The 21,379-nt window shown below is 43.2% G+C and overlaps 1 protein-coding gene across 4 annotated transcripts in view; it reads right to left on the bottom strand.

Annotated features, from left to right (window-relative positions):
* insyn2ab (inhibitory synaptic factor 2Ab) overlaps window positions 1–21,379 on the bottom strand; it is a 35,281-nt gene that overhangs the window by 8,903 nt on the left and 4,999 nt on the right. For all 4 annotated transcript variants that reach the window (XM_078787181.1, XM_078787179.1, XM_058058817.2 and 1 more), the window contains 2 exons: window positions 15,918–17,061; window positions 7,329–7,400 (listed from right to left, as the gene is read on the bottom strand). In XM_078787181.1, coding sequence (XP_078643307.1) covers window positions 7,329–7,400; window positions 15,918–17,056 — 1,211 coding nt within the window. In that variant the 5' untranslated portion in view covers window positions 17,057–17,061. The remainder of the gene's footprint in view (window positions 1–7,328; window positions 7,401–15,917; window positions 17,062–21,379) is intronic.

Genomic DNA, 21,379 nt, shown 5'->3' with positions numbered 1-21,379 from the left:
GATGGCCCCATGTTAATGGTGTTTAGGTTTCATAAGCGACTCGGGCGGTAGAGCAGGTCGTCAGTTCCGATTCAGTGCTGCCCCCCACTGGTGTAAGAACGCCAATGAATGTTTGGTGGTGGTCGGAGAGACTATCGGCGCAAATTGGCAGCATCGTTTCCGTCAGACTACCCCGTGGCGGATGTGGCTAGTGATGTAGATTAGCACCTCCGGTGAATGAATAATGGCTTCACTTCTTTGTGAAGCGCTTTGTGGGTACCTCGGAAAGTGCTATAAAATTAAAAATCCGCTATTATTAAGTGACACGGGCCAGCGCTCCTGAGTCTGCAGGCCCTGAGTACGACATTGCAACACATCAAGACCGAAATCTGATGGTGTAAAACCCCAGCATACCAAAATGACGGACTCTTGGGACTAAATTCATACAAATCCATGGAACCAGTACTGGATTTTAAATTTAAATGTAGGCTCAGAGATGCTAATGCTAGCCCTGATGACACACCACTGTAATCAACAATATCAGAAGTGCCCGAACGCCCTCCATCGCTGCACAGTAATTAAAGGAAATCCCTTCATAACCTTGAGATATCCAACAACTAATCTCTTATGCAAGTATTAGGAACCTCGGCTGGATCAAGTTTCCAATAAAACACTTTCTTCGCTTATGCAGTAGAAAATACTTTCTCCTCTCTCCCACTGTATTGACAGAGGCAGCAGACAAATACCACAACTGTCTCAATATCAATCGAGAGAAGGTGGAAAATGTCGATGAAATGACCTTTCCCGTCATTTATTTCCTGGCTCCCGCTCAAAATTACAGCACAGCATTATTTTCCTGATTCATCACCCGCACGGTTCCCCTCTTTTATTTTGCCATACAGACTACGCACGCTATTTATTTGCAGTGATTTACGATCGTCTGATGCAAGCGGGAAGGATGGAAGGCTGCGGGGAGAGAGCTAAAGTCTGGATAAGACCCGGTGACTCAGATTGAGCACCTTCGCTCGGCAGCCGCTGGAATCCTGATTGTATCGGACACGCGCTGTAGAAGTTGTAGTGCTCTGAAATTACCGGGATACATCTCAGGGGCTTCTAATCTTTGTTATGGCAGCAACATGCGGTTCTTGTCCAACTTTCAGTAATAATTGATTTTTTTTCTTTTTTATTTTTTTTTGGCGCGACCTGCTGTTGTAAAAGTGCGTCAGTCACACTGTGTTCTCTTCACCAGCTGCGGTCCAATCAGTGGCTTAACTCACCATGAATGAGCTTTTAAAATACTGCCGATGCAGGAAACACGTCCAATAAATGATTGAAGAGTAACCCTGTGGTAATGGTACGGCTTGTTTTGGAGTATATTTAACAAAGTTACATTGAGGAACATCATAGTTAAGTTATCATAGTTTGGTGAAAATCACTGAAACCATGTTTGACTGCCCAATTATAAAGATACAAAACTGCTAGAAACAAACTCTTTTCTCCTAGTGACAGTTGAGAGTCTAAAGTTTCTTTACATTGTTTCAATGTTTATGTCGTCCTAAAACTCAATATTCTGTGGGTCTTGAAATTTCAGCAAAAATACCCCCCAAAAATCTGTTTTTTGTATTTTGCTTTCACTTATTGCGGTCAGGTCAAGTCTGGAACCATTCATTCATTTTCTGCCGCTTATCGTCACGAGGGTTGTGGGGAGTGCTGGAGCCTATCCCAGCTGTCTTCGGGCGAGAGGCGGCGTACACCATGGACTGGTGGCCAGCCAATCACAGGGCACATATAGACAAACAACCATTCACACTCACATTCATACCTATGGACAATTCGGAGTCGCCAATTAACCTAGCATGTTTTTTGGAATGTGGGAGGAAACCGAAGAGAACATGCAAACTCCACACAGAGGTAACCGAGGGTGGAATCGAACTTCGATCTCTTAGCTGTGTGGCCTGCGCGCTAACCACTCGATCGCTGTGCAGCCAAGTCTGGAACCAATTAACAGCAATAAACGAGGAACAATGTTAGCATACGTAAAAAAAATTGTGCATCAGTTCGCCGACATTTCCCGCTTAGTTTACAATACGGTAATACAATATTACAATACAATACAATAGTATTACATTTTCAGCGGTAGTCTGTAGTGTTCTGCGGTTCTTTTTGGTGGTTTGTAGTTCTCTCTAGTTTGTTTTGATAGAGAAAATAAGAAACTTTATAGAAATCAAGAAATAACTCATAGCAAAACAAGAAGGTGGTGTCCATGTGGGCCATTTCGGCCATGTCTTTGGCAACAATCGAGTCTACAACCAAGGTAAAAGTGAATTTACATGACTTCTTATGGAAAAAAAAATTACTTGTTTAGAGTAAAACCGGCAACCATGAGTTTGGGGGACGACCAATCTACCACATGAGCCACGTCAGCCTGTGGAATAAGTGTATACAGGAAGGTCACTCATATTTAATTTACCCATTCGTTTAAAAATGAAATGCAGACTGAATGCTGCAATTTCATATTTAATATTTAAGGATGGAACCAATAACCATCTAGTTGGGAAGAAACCCAAAAATTGAGTAGATATTGATCGCTATGATTCGGTACGGGCCTGTCACCATCAGTTAGGCTCGAAGGGTTTGTGCTGAAGAATACTAAAAAGTATTGAGAAGAATTCAAAGCGTCTCATCATGCATTGGCAGAGACGGCGAGGACGTGGCAGATGGCCTCGGCGTGCCAGCTATGTTCAACGACTCTTTAAAAAAAAAAACAAAAAAAAAACAGTTGGACCAGCTGAAATCGGCAACTATTTAACGATATACGCCGCATATGAAAGCATCATCTCTCACTTTACTAGCATTTGGCTAATGCCGTGCAACTTCATTGTGTTTTTATCGCCTTGCGGCATCTTGTGGTTTTTAGTGGCAGTCTGTGCCATTTGTTCACTTGGTCAATTAAGTCGCTTCGGAGTTTGCACTCTTTTGCTTCTCCTCATTAGAAATCTTACCCGGTGCTCTAGTAACACGGCGATGTAGGCTGCGGTGGCACAGCCCAAAGCTGGACCTCATATCGCCCAAATGGCTCATATGGACTTTTATTGATGTTTTATAAAGAGTCTTCCCATGCCAAATTAATTAGGGCCTACAGAAGTCATGCTTGCACCAACAGCAGCAAAGGGTAGCAAATTGACATTTTGGAGGGTGGTCGGGTTTGTCTGTTTGAAGCATAAACGTACTACAGCAAGCACATTGACCCTGCTGCATCTATCACTGTAGACCACTCAAATAATGTTAATTATTTAGTAGATAAGTGCTCCTACATGCAGTACTGTCTCCGGTCTACAGGGGGAAACAGTGAGGAATACGTGTCACAATGAAGCAGTCGTAGAAGAAGATGGCTAGCGTTTATCCATACAATATTTGGTGCTATCAACTCATAAAAAATTTGACTGGACTAGAAAATATGCATTTACAGAAATTCCTCGCCACTTTGGGCTTCAGGGCTAGTCTGGATTTTTTAATAAAAAAAACTGTGGACTTAAAGGAAAACTTTGCACATCAACGACAATCCATATGTGAGCATAAACACGTCTTCTAGAACTGCTAGCATGAGGCAGCTAATGATGCAGTTAATGGGATTCACCTATTCCGCCTATAAAGCCCTCTAAAAAACGCCCCAATAACATTTTATGGTTTTATATACATGCTGTGACTATGTAATATCATACACATTCATTAAAAACATTTAATATTTGAGAGTATTTTGACATATTTTGGTCATTTTAAGCATAACCTGAACTTCCTGGGCACACTGATTTCACAGACTGTGACACTACGCCAATAAAGTACCGTATTTTCCGGATTATAAGTCGAACTTTTTTTCATCGGTTGGCTGTTCCTGCTACTTATACTCCAGAGCGACTTATAAATGAAAAAAGTGTTTATGTTCCATAAACACTGGACGCCTTTTCTGTTCATGTTTATTTTTTTGTGTAGCTGAATAAGCATTGTGTTAGCATATCTTACACCTATTCAGCCTGTTCTCTATTCTTTTATTGTTAGAACTTGCCTTCCAAGAGGACGTAATGTCTGTTTTGGTCAAGTCAAATAATTTACCCGCAAAAAATGTTTTTTTTTCTACCTAATTATGCATTTTTGGCCTTGTGCGACTTATACTCCGGAGCGACTTATAGTCCAGAAAATACGGTAGTTCTTCAGTGTTAGCTTCTACAATAACAATGTTGCCGTAGCTTAGTTAATATGCGGGTCACGTTACGTAAATGACACATTCTTGGTGTTTTTTTTTAGTTTTTTTAGACTGCTTCATAGCAGAATAGGTGCATCCCATTATGTGCATTGTTAGCCGCCTTGTGCTAGCTAACAATTCAAAGGGAAAAGCCGCGTGTTAATGTTTCACATAAGGATTGTGGATGATGGGGATTAGTTTTTTTTTTTTAAGCGCAGTTAGCTTGCTGCAGTACAAGGTAACACAAGTTTGTGAACATTGACAAAGGCGGTTTTTAACTCTACCATCTGGCCCCTGGACAGATGTAATTAAGGACCCCTGACGGATGTAGATGATCTTTGACTACAGTTTTTGCTGTAGGCCATCTTTAGAAAAAAGCAAAGCTTTCCCTTTCCAGAGAGGATCTTTGAGTAGCGTTTTCTGCAGTCTGTTGATTTTAGTGACTTGCCAGGTTGATCGCAGTTATATGTGTTTGATTTTATGACTCTATATATGACCAAAATGTCCATCCATCTACTTTCTGGGTATGCTGGAGCCTATGCCAGAGATACCCACAACTTCCTGATCGCTTGACTGTGTGGCCAACGTAGGCCAAAATATGAGCATATAAAATAAGAATAACAGTGAAAGGGGTCCGTCCCGAGTCCTTAACGGTTTGAAAATATTGCCCCCAGAAGAGCTGAATATTCCCTCACTGGAATGACTTCCGCATATTGGGTCAAAAAGGCTTCTTCGGTCTACGGCTGTTCCATTTCAGCCCAGATGTAGAAGATGCAGCACCTCTTCACCCTCTCTTTTCCTTATCTTGCTGCAGGAAATTACATTTTAAAGATGGAGAGGCTACTGTTTTATAGAACAATGCATCATACTAAGGCTTGTTTCTAATATTTTGGAGACCTCGCTTTGCTAGGAGACGGGAAAATATGATCAAGATCTCTCATTACAAGGCGGTACCATCGCAAACTGCAACCCCCGATAATCGAGTACAGTAATTAATAGCTCTCTGACAGCGTTAATTGAACATACTATTTGTCAGAGCGGGCATTAGCACATGATAAACATCCCGCGGAATGAGATATGAAATACTAAATATTCATCTCTGGAGTTGTACTGTGGTCTTTTTTTTTTTTCCTCCGTTTTCTTTTGTGTTCCAAATAAACCTCAATCTAGGTCAGCGAGAGAAACACTTGCGTTCATCGAGTGGGGAGAGAGGAAATAGCTTATTAAAATGTATGGAGATGAAGAGGAAAATCTTTGCGACAACCACTTTCTATGCTAAAACATGCTAACCTGTGATTCCCTGTAGTACTACTACCGTATCTTTTGTTGCTTTTCAAAATCGTTTTCCCACGCATCCGTGACGTACAGACACGATATATAAAAGCAACGTATTCTCCCAAAAAGATGCTGACTCCAATTTCTTTGGTATTATTGCCAAGACAAATAGCACATGTGGCCCAAAACCCGGTTTGCACGTAGTAACTGCTCATTCACGGGGACTCACATTCACACCTATGCACAAGTCAGTATCCAATTAGCCGAAGAAGCATGTTTGCGGACTGTGGGAGGAAAACTGGAGTACCGGGAGTAGACTCACACAAGCACACACAGGAAGGTTGGAAGGTATTTTTTGTCATTCAAACGCAGAACACGGAACCACGCGGCTTCGATAACACTAATACTGACCGATTCAATGTCATTGTTCTGGAGGTCATAGTTACAGAAAGTTAATGGCCGGGATCTTACGGGAGGTTAGCGTTCTTCTCATCAAAGATTAAAGATTATCTTTGTGACAGGAGCGTTCTGCTGCGTCATTAAATCCGACCTTTATGTATTCTCACATATTATCAACTTTTGGGATCAAATATGAGGTGAAAAAAAATGGCGTGGTACAAAGTGAGCACATGCACATGACTATGGTGCGTTCAAGGCCGTCAAAGAAAGTGGGACAGGTCGCAACAAAAAAAAAACTGTTGGATTTCTAACTTTATATTATTTTTTAAAATAAAATAATGGCCCATATTTCCAAAACTGCATTTACAAATTAATTTTTAAAAGTATATACTCAGTGTTGGGCATGTTACTTTAAAAAAGTAATTAGTTATTGTTACTAGTTCATTCATTCATTCCTCACAAGGGTAGCGGGGGTTGCTGGAGCCTATCCCAGCTGTCGTCGGGTGAGAAGCGGGGTACACCCTGGACTGGTGGCCAGCCAATCACAGGGCACATATAGACAAACAACCATTCACACTCACATTCATACCTATGGACAATTTGGAGTCATGCTAATTAACCTAGCATGTTTTTGGAATATGGGAGGAAACCGGAGTACCCGGAGAAAACCCACGCATGCACGGGGAGAACATGCAAACTCCACATAGTGATGGCCGAATCGAACTCAGGTCTCCTAGCTGTGTGGCCTGTGCACTAACCACTCGACCGCCGTGCAGCCGAGTCTGGAACCAATTAACAGCGATAAACGAGGACCAATGCTAGCATAAGTAAAAAATTATGCATCAGTTCGCTTACATTTCCCGGTTAGTGAAACTCCACACAGAGACGACCAAGGATGGGATTGAACTTGGGTCTCCTAGCTGCGAGGTCTGCGCGCTAACCACTCGACTGCCGTGGAACCCTACTTACTACTTACTTTTTACTAGTAAAAAGTAACTGAGTTACTAACTGAGTTACACCACAACAAAAGTAACTAGTTACGAATAAAAGTAACAATTTTTGGTTCTTTGTCATTTTAAACGCCGTTATCCATCACTGTATATACTGTATATACTGCACTGATGTTTTTAAGGACTCTATGTGACAGAAACTCTTTGCTGTTTTTAAGAACCTACTGTAAAAACACTAATCAAAGATCTTCTATGTGACAAGAACTCATTGCTGTTCTTAAAGTGAAAGTGGGAAAAACAGACGTCTTTATGACAGAGTTTTTTCCCGCAACTTCTATTTAGTCATTCATGTGCCAGATATGGCCCGCGCCCGCCAGTTGAATAGCCCGGACATGACGCAACCTTAATCAAGCCCACAACAGAAATCTCTGCACCGAAGTGACTCGTGAGTAAAGGCGGCATGAAATGCAGAATGAATGACCCACCTGTAAATGATGCATGCGCTGTTCCGACAAGTGTCGCAATTCGCCGTGTCTTGTCCCGTTCGGTAGGTGAGCCTGTACAATCAAAACAAAAAAAAAAAAGAAAGAGAGAAAGAGAAGATGAAGGAAAGATTTAAGCGGTACCAACTGTGGGCTATCGGCTAGCAGCCAAATTTGAATTGTTTATTCCCAGTCTCCAATCTGCTCAGATTTCCTTAATCAAGTGTGTCGACTTGCTGATTCTACATGATCAGATTACCTGTCGCGCTCCGTGACGCCGTCGCAGTGGCGGAATGCAGCATGAATCAAGTGTAAGGAGGAATCAATACACCCTTATACATTCTGCTCATCGTTTTCTGCTCTTATGCAATTCAATTGGCCGGGTTTGAGAGCGCCCCCCCCCCCAACCCCGGGGGGTTCACTTTTAAGTTGCGTGTAAGAACATCGAACATTACAATCCCCCAAGACGCTTGTACTCTGCTGCATCGGTGCACCTAAAGAATCTGTGAGCGTCTGCTTCATGAACCCTCACACTTGCAGTGTCGCAGCTTTGCAGGAGCAGATTGCATCGTGATAGCGACGACGGGAGGGCTCTCGCGTCTCGGCTCGCACGTGTAATTGGCTGCTGTCACGGTAGCCCCTCGCCCTGACGGATGACATGCGGAGGGAGCCGAAAAACCTCGGCGCTTCACTTCACCGCAGCGACCGAGCGAGAGGTGACCTTAACGGAGGGAGCGGGGAGCAGCAGGCCGGGTGCAGCTGCTGATGGGAGCTCAAGGTCGCTGGGGTGGGTTCCTCCACCCTGCCCCTGCTCTCATGGAGGAGAAGGAGAGCCTTGTTATCGCTGTCTTTTAATTGGCGGGGATTCGCTCTGATGATCAAAGCTCATGATCCTATATTCGTAGTTAGCAACGTGTAAATAGCACATTTCTATTTCAGGGTGGAATATACACCACTGCTGTTAAATCAGACAGTGACACACAGAAAATGTGTGTGAGGGAGAAGATGGAGGGGGGGGGCTTCTCTTCTGAAAGTCATTCCTCTAAGCTGACTGCTGGCATAAATCCAGCGCTGTGTTGTTTGCCCGCGTCAGCCGTCCTGGGAGATGTCCTGGCCTCTCGTCTGCTTCACTGTCCACGCACCCTTGCTTGCCCCCGATGCCCTGAATGCTGCACGCTATTTAACCTGGATGCCTGCAGAGGTAATGTGGGGAAGATCACAGAAGCTAATGCTCAGATAACTACATCACTTGCATGTATAATGATAATCCATCCATTTTCTGGACGGCTTGTCCTTATTAGGGTCACGGGTGAGCTGGAGAGGGGCGGGGTTGGGGTGGGGTACACCGAGGACACATATAGACTAACAACGAGGGGTGTCACAAGACACTCAGTTCATGGGATAGTACACCACATTCATTCATTCATTTTCTACCGCTTTTTCCTCACGAGGGTCGCGGGGGTGCTGGAGCCTATCCCAACTGTCTTCGGGCCACACCGTGGACTGGTCTACACCACATTGGGTCTCAGAGAATTCAATTAATTCATTCATTTTCTACCACTTGTCCTCACAAGGGTCGCGGGGGGTGCTGGAGCCTATCCCAGCTGTCTTCGGGCCACACCCTGGACTGGTGCACAGCCAATCACAGGACACATATAGACAAACAACCATTCACACTCACATTCATACCTATGGACAATTTGGAGTCGCTAATTAACCTAGCATGTTTTTGGAATGTCGGAAAAAACCCACACATGCACGGGGAGAACATGTAAACTCCACACAGAGATAACCGAGGGTGGGATTGAACTCGGGTTTCCTAGCTGTGAGGTCTGCACGCTAACCACTCGACCGCCGTGCGATTAACATTACTTCCCGGAAGATTAACATTACTTCCGGGAAAACCTTTGAAAAAATATTCAAAATATATGACAATATATCGCAATCTAAAGGGCTGCACGGCGGATCGCCGCGTTCGATTCCACCCACATTCCAAAAACATGCTAGGTTAATTGGCGACTCCAAATTGTCTATAGGTATGAATGTGAGTGTGAATGGTTGTTTGTCTATATATGTGCCCTGTGACTGGCTGGCCACCAGACCGCTGGGATAGGCTCCAGCACCCTGTGACCCTCATGAGGAAAAGCGGTATAAAATGAATGAATGATTGTATTACTAGCAAAACCAATGTACTCAACCCTCTTCCTGCCTTTTGGGAGGCGAGAGACGAGGAAAACAAACACGCATGGTCTCAAACCTGAGGCCCGTGGTCTCCTACATTGCACTTACTACAATCACAGCGACATGTAAAAGGTACGTAAGCACATGTAGGGCAGCTACTACCGTGAGGAATAATAACAACTGCGTTAACATGAACATGTAGCGTTAGCAACTTTTTTAAAAAAAGTGCAGCAAAACATGCTGGGAAGCCAAAAGAACGGTGACAGGATTGAGCATGCCGTGTGGCACCTTTTTGTAAATTGGTTATAGTTTATTATACTCCACTAAGTATACTATTTGCTCTGTGTAGTGTATGTGTTATAATAGCGGTTGTGTATTAAGTTGCTGAGTGATGATATAGTGCAGTTTCTGTTATGACACAGTGAGTCAGACTGTTGAGTAATGGCCTCCAACCGTTTCCAATATATTGACAAGCTCATTTGGCTGCAGCTTGCCCAGATACACATCCACTTAAGATCTGGCCCAGCCTCATCCTGACGCCGTTGAGTTGTGTTTGAGACCTCCAGTCTCCAATTAGGCTAACATTCATGTATTTATATATATAAAAATTAAAAATGGGAGTTCTTTAAAACAAACGGAGAAGTGGAAAAAGTTTCAAACAAACCGATCTGTCGTTAATTTGTTTTGGATTTTAGAGCAATCTTTCCCACAGGAAATGTAATTGGTAGAAACTGACTGGTTTTTTTTTCTGAACTCCAAACTTGAGCTTGGAAATGAACCACTTTGGAGCTATGCCAAAAAATATTTCTCATTTTATTCCATCCACCAGGTGTAACGCCGCAGGACTGGCCATATGGAAAATAGTACCTTTATGAATGTAATACAAAACTTCACTTGGTGGATTAAGAATCATGGCTAACATGAAAATAGAAGAAAATATGCATGTGTGAATATGTTTGGCAAAGACAATAATTCCGTTAGATTCACCTTCTGGCCTTCCATGAACATAAAACGGGTTCTCCAAGCGCCTCACCTCAGTCAACATGAGATGACTGCGGATTCCAATTCCGGAGCTTTTTTTTTTTTTTTTTTGACATTTTCTGCTCACACCAGACTGTTTACTCTCTCACCGTAAGAACTGAAGCTAGCTGAGCAGGTTTGAAAAATATGTTTATCTTTATATTTTTTTTCAAGCAACTGCGCCTTCCTTGAAATCTTCTGGGATCTCCCTGGGGAGGCCTGCCTCCGTACTTGAAAAACCCCTGGCACGACGCGCGGCACCGCATGGAACATGCGCGGTGCGGACCGGACTCGGAATTCATGGGGGGCAAGGGGGCGTGTAACACTGCATTATGTAATATTGGCAGTATACGTACATTTTCACATCGGAACGCCGCATTTTGTAATACAATTCGTGAACGCAATTTGTAATAACATATTGCAAATGGGGCTGCACGGTGGTCGAGTGGTTAGCGAGTGGTCACCGCTAAGAGACCCGAGTTCAATCCCACCCTCGGCGATCTCTGTGTGGAGTTTGCATGTTCTCTCCGTGCATGCGTGGGTTTTCTCCGGGTACTCCGGTTTCCTCCAACATTCCAAAAACATGCTAGGTTAATTAGCAACTCCAAATTGTCCATAGGTATGAATGTGAGTGTGAATGGTTGTTTGTCTATATGTGCCCTGTGATTGGCTGGCCACCAGTCCAGGGTGTACCCCGCCTCTCGCCCCGAAGACAGCTGGGATAGGCTCCAGCACCCCCGCCACCCTCGTGAAGATAAGCGGTACAAAATGTTCATTCATTCATTTTCTACCGCTTTTCTACATGCAAACTCCACACAGAGATGGCCGAGGGTGGAATTGAACCCTGGTCTCCTAGCTCTGAGGTCTGCGTGCTAACCACTGGACCGCCGTGCACCCCCCGGTAGAAAATGTGTTAATGAATATCGCAAATGTTATCACAAAATATGACAAAATTTATTGCACAATGTTAAATATTGCAATAAAAAATAAAATTCCACCACATTTTATAAAAAAAAATATATAAAAAATAAAACGAAAAAGAAAATTCCACCAAAATTTTGGAATTTTATTTTTTATTGCAATATTTAACATTGTGCAATAAATTTTAAATGTAAATATAAATGTTAAATATTGCAATAAAAAAATTTTATTCCACCAAAATGTGGTGGAATTTCTTTAGCCGAGGACTCTTGCTAGTACCGGATCTTGCTAGTATTGAAGATAAGCTGACATAAATGTCCGTGTAAATTAAAGCGAACTTACCAGATATGTTTCCCAAGCCGTGTGCTTTTTTCTTCAAATCTATATTATTTTTTTAGAAATGTCAAATATCTCACAACACATCACGGCAAGTATGGTGTACTGATTAGCATCCTCTACGCTCATTGGTCAATCAGTGAAACTCCCGCTGATTGGTCCTCGTCTGGGCGACAGCCATGAAAAGTTGAATTTAAATAATCGCTTGGCTGGACGGTGACACGACTTCCGTGTGTGGCGCCTTTAAGTCTGCCAAGCCGGAAAACAAAAGAGACGAGACATCGGACGCTTCATTCGCAACCTTGTCACTTGTCTGTCCCTGGTGGTGTAATGGTAGAACTGCAGCCCAGATTTGTTTTTTGTTAATTAGTTTTTTCGATCTAAAAATGCTATATTAAAAACTTACTATTATTCCAAAACATGCATTAAAATAGCTTTTAATGAGTCCTAAAGAGCCCACATGAATGTGATTTTTTTTCACAGAGCCCAAAATTCCTGGCGGCGTCCCTACATTCATTAATTTTCTACCGCTTTTTCCTCACGAGGGTGCTGGAGCCTATCCCAGCTGTCTTCAGGCGAGAGGCGGGGTACACCCTGGACTGATCGCCAGCCAATCACAGGGCACATATAGACAAACAACCATTCACACTCACATTCATACCTATGGACAATTTGGAGTCGCCAATTAACCTAGCATGTTTTTGGAATGTGGGAGGAAACCGGAGTACCCGGAGAAACATGCACGGGGAGAACATGCAAACTCCACACAGAGATGCCCCAGGGTGGAATTGAACCCTGGTCTCCTAGCTGTGAGGTCTGTGCACTAACCACTAGACCGCCGTGCCGCCCTGGCGTCCCTACAGTCATTTTGTAATGAGATGGTTGATTGGAGGTGAGAGGAAGCTCCAAATAAAATTCCCAAATTCCCAATTCGGCCAGGGGGGCAGCCCTGACGATGCAATTTCACGTTTATGCCACCACACAATTCATTCAATAATTTTTTTTTTTAGAGATCGGGTGAGCCCCCCTGATGCCTCGTGGGGACCAGGCGCCACCCTTTGAGGGTGAGAGAAGAAGTGGCTTTTCTTAATCCTTGGTGACAAGAGAAAAGGTCGGAAAGTTCGGCTCTCCGCCCTCTCTTTAATAACCCTGATGGAGGAGCACGGCAAAGGCAGCTACAGCAGACGCTAGCGTGTGGAGATGAAAGGCAAGGCGTTATGAGGCTGCACTAATTGGGCCTTTAACAACCAAGAGAACCAAAAGAGAACCGTGAGAGGGGGGGGGGCAGCTTGTGCACTGAATATGGAATAGGCTTAAATACAATTTACCTTGTGTTACTATAGGTTTTAGAGATGGACCGTAATGATTCTTGCAATTTCTCCCGCAGTAATCCCCTCATAGAATATACAGCTCGAGCACTTTATGAGCTTTGCTGACATTTCTAAAGGGACATCTCTTAATGAAAAAAGGTGATAATGTTGCATCGAGGATGATTGCACATACATTTGCTCTTACATTACAATTAGAGTGACGGTGGTTACGCGCACCGGAGAGGATGGCGCGTACACCTCATTAGACCTTGAAGGCTTTTCTTGATGGAAAGGATGTTTTTACTCCACACTCCTTCTACTTGTTGATCTGAATGGCTCCTAATGGATGGAGAACGTCATCCAGTCACTGCCAGTCCAATTACCTTAGTAGCGCACACGCTCTGTTTAAAGGGGGATTCGCGCCTTTCCAATCCCGGTTCAATTCATGTCGATTGACTGGTGCCAATTGCCAAAATTAAGCAGAATCAGGAAATGCAACAAAGCATGACTCGCAGCGATCCATAATCACACCAAAACAGTATTTGTGCACTACCTGCCTTCAAAAGTAGTATCAGGGCCGCCCCTCCCTACAAGTTGAACACAAGCTATGCTTTGGGCCCCCAGGACCATTTTGGGAGCCATTTTACGCAAGAAGTGCATTCTCTGCAAATGAGCAAAGGATGTGAGTAATCAGACATCCCTGGTGGTGTAATGGTACAGCTGCTGCATTTCAATGCAGACGATTCTATTCCAGTCTTGGGGCCTCATCTATAAAAATGTGCGTGGAATTCTGACCTAAAGTCGGCATACACCAGAAACCCCAAAGGTGTGTAGAGTTATAAAAAGTGGGCTGCACAGTGGACGAGTGGTTAGCATGCTGGCAACACAGTCAGGAGATCGGGAAGACCTGACTTGGGTTTCCTCCCACATTCCAAAAACATGCTAGGTTATCGTATTTTCTGGAGTATAAGTCGAGTCGCAAAAAAAAAAAAACAACAATGTGTCATTTACGTTACGCGACCCGCATATTAACTCAGCTATGACGACATTGTTATTGTAGAAGCTAACACTGAAGAACTACCGTATTTTCTGGACTAAAAGTCGCTCCAGAGTATAAGTTGTACAAGGCCAAAATGCATAATTAGGTAGAAAAAAAATGTAAGTCGCTCTGGAGTATAAGTCGCAGGAACAGCCAACCTATGAAAAAAAGTGTGATATAGTCCGGAAAATACGGTAATTGGCGACTCCAATTTGTCCATAGGTATGAATGTGAGTGTGAATGGTTGTTTGTCTAAATGCGCCCTGTGATTGGCTGGCCACCAGTCCGGGGTGTATCCAGTCTCTCTCCCCCAAGACAGCTGGGATAGGCTCCAGCATACCCCCGCAACCTTTGTGAGGATAATCGGCATAGAAAATGGAGGGATGGATAAAAAGTGGCGTACGCAATCATTCCCGCAATTTGCGGTTCATAGATTCCACCTTGGGTGGAAGCGTACGTACACAACTCACGCTTTTTCCACACCTCCACTTCACCATGGAAGGTCAATGCAAAGCGACTCATGAATGTGGCATCCATATTTAAAAAGCTTTGATTGCATTGTTACCATGGCCGCTGTCATTCGGAATCACAGCCAGTGGGGGAGACGACCAGGACGAATAAGTGGACTTTTACGGAAATGGAAGTGGAAATACTGGAAAAACTATCGTAATTGGAATATGAAGATTGATTGACAGCACGTCCGCTGCAATTGGTGTGATTCGAGAAAAAAAAAAAAGAAAAAGTGGTCTGATATCACACATTTCTACCTTCATTTGGGGAAGAGGAAACCATCCATCCATTCTCTATAACGCTTATCCTCAATGCTGGAGCATATCCCACCTGTCTTCGGACGAGAGGCGGGGTACACACTGGACTGGTGGCCAGCCAATCACAGGGCACATGTAGACAAACAACCATTCACACTCACATTCATACCTATGGACAATTAGCTTAACATGTTTTTGGAACGGACACTCCACTGGTGCATAATGCTGTTTATGATAAATGGCAAATGATATCCATCAGTGTCTTGTATAATAACAACACTTTCCACAAACGTTTTTGGGTCACTAACAGTGTGATGAATAAATATTTATGGGCTTCACCACTTAATATGAGCGTCGTGTTTGTTGCCATCAAAAAGTGCATAGTCAGCTATAAAGGTGCATAAATTCTCACAGCAGATTGTCTTTACAGATCACATACTTTGCGTGGAAAGTAACTTTTCGGCCCTGTTTAGCACATACGTAAGCTTTATAGATGGCACACCTGGACATCTTTTTAAAAAAATTGCATAACCACATAAAAATGGCATAATCTGGTTCTACCATATCTTACTTATTGTGTGGAAAGTAAATAAATAATTAAATAAATAAAAAAATGTAAATTATATTAGGAAAGCAGGAAGTGAACATGAGAATGTGAGTACGTGACAAAAAAAATTTTTTAAGAAAAAATATAAAAAATTATTTTAAAAAAATATAATTATAAAAAAAATTAAAAACATTTTTTAAATAATTAAATAATTTTTAAAAAATTTATTATATTAGGAAAGCAGGAAGTGAACAAATGTAACAGTTACTAATTGTAAAAGTACCAGATGGAGGGGTAGGATTTAATAAGCTTTGCTTCTTCCTACTCCTTTTGGACATGTGGAACTGGGAACTGATTATGGGATGCATTCAATTGTAATCTGATGCATGTTCAAATGAAATTAAACCATTACCATTACCATTACCATTACCATTACAAATAAGGCTAAAGTTCGGTGTGAAAGCCACTCACCCCTCTCTCTGCGCTTCACCTTTCTCCAGCTCCTGAATAACTCCAAGTAGGACCTTGATGGTCTCCTGGCTGGAGTTGATGAGAGTCTCCATGGCCTGCAGCTGTGCTTTGATATCCGTGTCTTCAGATAAGGGAATTATATGCTGGGCCGTCCCCACCCCGGGTGGTCCGGTCTTCCCCGGGGGTAAGCCCTCTCCCATCCCAAGGGTCTGATGGAGTTTGGAAGACGCCGACGCGTGCCTCGTCCGACAGTGCCCTTGCGACTGTGCCGAACATTTGCCACTGTGGGGAAGCGTCTGGGACTGCTGCTCGCTCAAGTGCGGCGGTCCCTTCTTTCTTTTGCAAGCCTTTGAGGGGCTTCCGAAGGACTCCACTTGTGTCAAAGAATTCCATGCGACAGGGCCCCCGCCCTTTGGAAACTCAGAGTTAGCCAGCAGAGTCTTGGAGGGGGCGCCGGTGTCCATATCTTCTCGGGGTAATCCTTTATGTTTGGTCCTTGTCCCGCAATCCTGGTGCTCCGGTTCACTTTTAGAAGGGGGGTTGCTCAGACGCGACTCATGCGAGAAATGAGAGTCTGAACAGGAGGGTCCGTCCACGCAGTTGGCATCGCAAATCAAATCCTCCGCATCGCTGCTGTCGTCTGTGTGGTGAAGCAAAACCTTGGTCTGCCCCACAATCTTACCCTTGTACTTGGACGATACCCCGATGGGCTGTCCGTCTTCTCCGACCGCTTTTATGTCACTCAAAAAGCCATTGTTTTGTCCTCTGTAGTCTTCCACTAAAGCCGCGTGCTTAAACGTGTGTCCCTTTTTCCTCTCAAAGGGAAAAGTCTTGTATCGTTTAGTCAGGTCTGGTGACGTCTGCACGCCGGTGCTCCTGGTCACGTTAGGAATGGAGCGTCTGGCGGGCATGGTCATGTACTGCCGGTGTGTCACTTTACAGGAAATGGATCTGGAGTGTTTCCCTCTGTGCTCCTTCTGCGCCTCGCAGATATCCTTAAAACGCACCTGTAAGGCCTTGTTTTTCTTCTTCACCTGCTGCCCGGAATGCGCATCCAGGTTGTGTGCAAGGTCCGTGTCGGAATCTGATTCATCGGTGTCTGACACGACGATGCTTTTGGCGTCGTCTTTACTCACCATAGTTCCTAAAAAAAGGAAGACAAACAAACGTCTGAGTATGTTTTTGTATTATAATAGAAGGGAAATATCAGTGTGGTGCCACGTTCCTCCATTAAAGGTCGATCCAGTTAAGAAATGATATCTAGTGCAATAACATGGAAGCATCAATAATGAATAAGCTAAAAACGCTGTGATGAAAACAAGCCGGATGGATGTAAACAAAATGCACTACCGCTCAAAACTTTGGGATTACTTGCAAATTTCTTTGTTTTCCAAAGAAAAACACATTTTCATGCATTTCACATTTTTATCCGGGCTGCACGGTGGTCAAGTGGTTAGCACGCAGACCTCACAGCTAGGAGACCTGGGTTCAATTCCACCCTCGGCCATCTCTGTGTGGAGTTTGCATGTTCTCCCCGTGCATGCGTGGGTTTTCTCCGGGTACTCCGGTTTCCTCCCACATTCCAAAAACATGCTAGGTTAATTAGCCACTCCAAATTGTCCATAGGTATGAATGTGAGTGTGAATGGTTGTTTGTCTACATGTGCCCTGTGATTGGCTGGCCACCAGTCCAGGGTGTACCCCGCCTGTCGCCCAAAGTCAGCTGGGATAGGCTCCAGAACCCCCGCGACCCTCGTGAGGAAAAAGCGGTAGAAAATGAATGAATGAATGAAAACATTTTTATCCATTTCCCAAACAATTAAAATGAATCAGATGATTTTCAAAGAAGGATCTACAGAAGGTGGTGAATTTTTTAGAAAAGCCATCTAAAAGTCTCAACTAAAACTAAAATCTCTTACCATGCTGTTAACTACTCCCTTCAGAGAGCAGCACAAACCGGGTCTAACAAGGACACAAAAACGCTGCACAACTGTGCAAGAAGACAAATATCTGAGAGTGTGTAGTTTAAGACAAAGACGCCTCACAGGTCGTCACCTGGCAGCTGCACTAAATAGTAGCCGTCAAACACCAGTGTCAGTATCAACAGTGGACTTCAGGATGCTGGACTTCATAGCTTCATGACAACCTCACCTAAACACGCAATGCTTTGTTGAAATAGCGAGATTATGTGACGACTCCAAGAAATTCGAGATGTTTGTAGAAACTACTGCATATGCATTTGCTTTGAAGTTTCGTGTTCAAGTGATGCACTCCCTATTAAAAAGAAAAGTTCAGAATGTGGCCTGCAGCCAGTTCAAGTTTAAGGTCTACACAGATTTGTTGGGTTTATATTTGACATCTCAGTCGATCCCTTTGCCCAATACTGCTGAGACTGGATGTCTACGCGATGACAGTAATGCCACCCTGGGGAGGTCCACAGTGGGCAGGTGGGCCCTGGTGCAGATGCATAGATGGGATGCGTTTTGGGCCTCAGCTGCAGAATGGTCTTTCCCCTGAAGTGAAAATATTGCATGACTTTGCTCCGACACTAAGACTGTCATTTAACCCCAAGCATGTGTTGGGAACATACCATTTGGTGGCCTGTATTAACAGAACGTCTAATGCAGGGGGGGCCAAACCTTCTCCATCGAGGCTCACATACTGAAAAATTGGAAGGATGCAACACTTTGAGAAGTTATATCTATTGATAGTTCATATTTATTCTAAATTTATTCTAAAATGGTGGCTTTTTTCCTCATCTGACTTTTTTCTTTTCATACTTTGACCTTCTGGTTTACAGCTTTCTTTTCCATTTCTGCTAATTTAGTTTTTCTTCTCTTTCAACTCCCTTCTTGTAATTTTTTTTCTCGTCGTTTTATTTATTTATTCCCATCATAGCTTGACTTAATTCTAGCGATTTTTTTTTGCAGCCTAATTTATGAAACAGTAAAACAGTATTTTTGTTTTTTTCTCATACTACAACTTTAGATAAAAAAAATCACATTAATTGTTTCATATTTAAACTTTATGCTAGTAAAATTGTATTTTTCCTCAGCCAATTATGACATTATTCTGGTAAAATTACAAATTGTATTGACAAAGTACTGCTGAGTGTTTTTTTTTTGTAAATTGTATTTGTATTGTATTTAAAAAAAAAAAAAAAACAACCACATGCTGCAAATGGCCCCGCGGCCCACACTTTAGACACCCCTAGTCCGGCCCCTGCTGTAAATGTTAAATAAGAGGTGACCATACAAGTGTAGTTCAGAACAACAGAGAATACCGTAGAGGTGCCGCAGTTAATAAGACATAAATAAAAGTAACTGAAACTGTGTTCCACAACGTAATATTAATATGAGGTATGAGCAGCTACAAAGAGAACAGCGAAGAAACCACCGCCTCTTTCAATTGAGCCCTAAACAGCCACTCAGTAGAAATACTATACGGTATATCATTACAACACTGCTGCATTTATATGAAAGAAAGAAAAGAAATCTCTAGCAGATCTATACCGGAGAGCAATAAAACTGCTCGGAAGCCAAGAGACCACATAAATGTGAACAATGAGAGCCCCTCAAGAGCTCAGACCTCCACCAAGGCCAAATAACAATGCCAGATATAGTGCCTCCTACTTTAGCGGATGAAGTAATACTGCACTGTAATGGAAAAACAACGCAGGAAACAGCAGTTATGAGTAAGCAGAAGAGTATTTTTGTTTTATTAAGGTTTTATTATCGCTAATTGCTATTAACTACACTACCGCTCAAAAGTTTGGGATCACTTTAAATTCTTGTACCGTTTCATTGCCTGCAAAAGAGTATCTGCAAAAGAGTGTATTTGTGTTTTCAGCTCCTGAAGAAGAGCGCTTAAGTGTGAGTCCTGATTCCTTGGGACCGATGCCACGTGTTTCACCTTGCGTACCGTCCGCTGCGACCTGACCTCGATTCAAACTGTTAAGGGCACCGAATGCATTTACAGGGAACCATGTTTCATCTTGTGTGAAACCCAGCTCGGCCTTAAGTCACCGCAATGAATTCAGGCCCCCGATGAGGATAAAACCGCAGCGCTAGCTCATCCCCATTATGCACAAACAATATAGTCGGCTCCGTCTCCTGAATTTACACTTTGAAAACGGGAGCGGCTGAATGTTGTCATGTGGCGGGACGGGGTTGGTGTTTGTTCAAAAGCACTGCCTTGACGTGCAATTTGATTTCAGTATAAGTTGCCTGTCGGAACCAATCTCATGGATAGAACATTCTGCTTTGAGCTTGATACCACACGGGATTCTACTATTTAAAAAAAATAAATAAATGCCAATCTCACACCACTTAAGGGGTAATCACATTGGCACAACGTCCCCTCCGAGCACACATAGTGTCTCATGTAGTCATAAAAATCATGTAAAGCAGCCAAGCGGTGATCGCACAAAATGAAATGGAAAAAAAATCTCCTTCCTAAAGACTTAATGAAGGATACATCCTGATAGCTGGACGAGAATCTTCTTGTCGACCTTCCAAATCTTGCCACTCTTTCCTCCTCAGAGCTACATTACCGCTCAAAAGTTCGGGATCACTTGCAAATGTGGAAAAAAGGAAAAACACATATTCATGCATTTCACAAAAAAAAATCCATTTCACAAACATTTTTATCCATTTCCCTAACAATTCAAATGAATCAGATGATTTTCAAAGAAGGATCTACATTTTTGCATAAACTGTGTCTAACTGGGTCTAACAAGGACACAAAAACGATGCACAACTGTGCATGAAGACAAATATCTGAGTGTGTAGTTTAAGACAAAAACGCCTCACAGGTCGTTACCTGGCAGCTAGAACTAAAATCTCTTACCATGCTGTTAACTACTCCCTTCAGAGAGCAGCACAAACCGTGTCTAACAAGGACACAAAAACGATGCAGAACTGTGCAAGAAGACAAATATCTGAGAGTGTGAAGTTTAAGACAAAGACGCCTCACAGGTCGTCACCTGGCAGCTAGAACTAAAATCTCTTACCATGCTGTTAACTACTCCCTTCAGAGAGCAACACAAACCGGGTCTAACAAGGACACAAAAACGATGCACAACTGTGCAAGAAGACAAATATCTGAGAGTGTGTAGTTTAAGACAAAGACGCCTCACAGGTCGTCACCTGGCAGCTAGAACTACAATCTCTTACTATGCTGTTAACTACTCCCTTCAGAGAGCAGCACAAACCGTGTCTAACAAGGACACAAAAACGATGCACAACTGTGCAAGAAGACAAATATCTGAGAGTGTGTAGTTTAAGACAAAGACGCCTCACAGGTCGTCACCTGGCAGCTAGAACTAAAATCTCTTACCATGCTGTTAACTACTCCCTTCAGAAAGCAGCACAAACCGGGTCTAACAAGGACACAAAAACGACACACAACTGTGCAAGAAGACAAATATCTGAGAGTGTGTAGTTTAAGACAAAGACGCCTCAC

Source organism: Doryrhamphus excisus, linkage group LG20 (assembly GCF_037039965.1).
Source record: "Doryrhamphus excisus strain RoL-2023G ecotype Guam linkage group LG20, RoL_Dexc_Guam_v1.1, whole genome shotgun sequence".
Taxonomy (NCBI): domain Eukaryota; kingdom Metazoa; phylum Chordata; class Actinopteri; order Syngnathiformes; family Syngnathidae; genus Doryrhamphus; species Doryrhamphus excisus.
The sequence above is the reverse complement of the archived record's forward strand: the minus strand, read 5'-3'. Positions and strand labels throughout refer to the sequence as shown.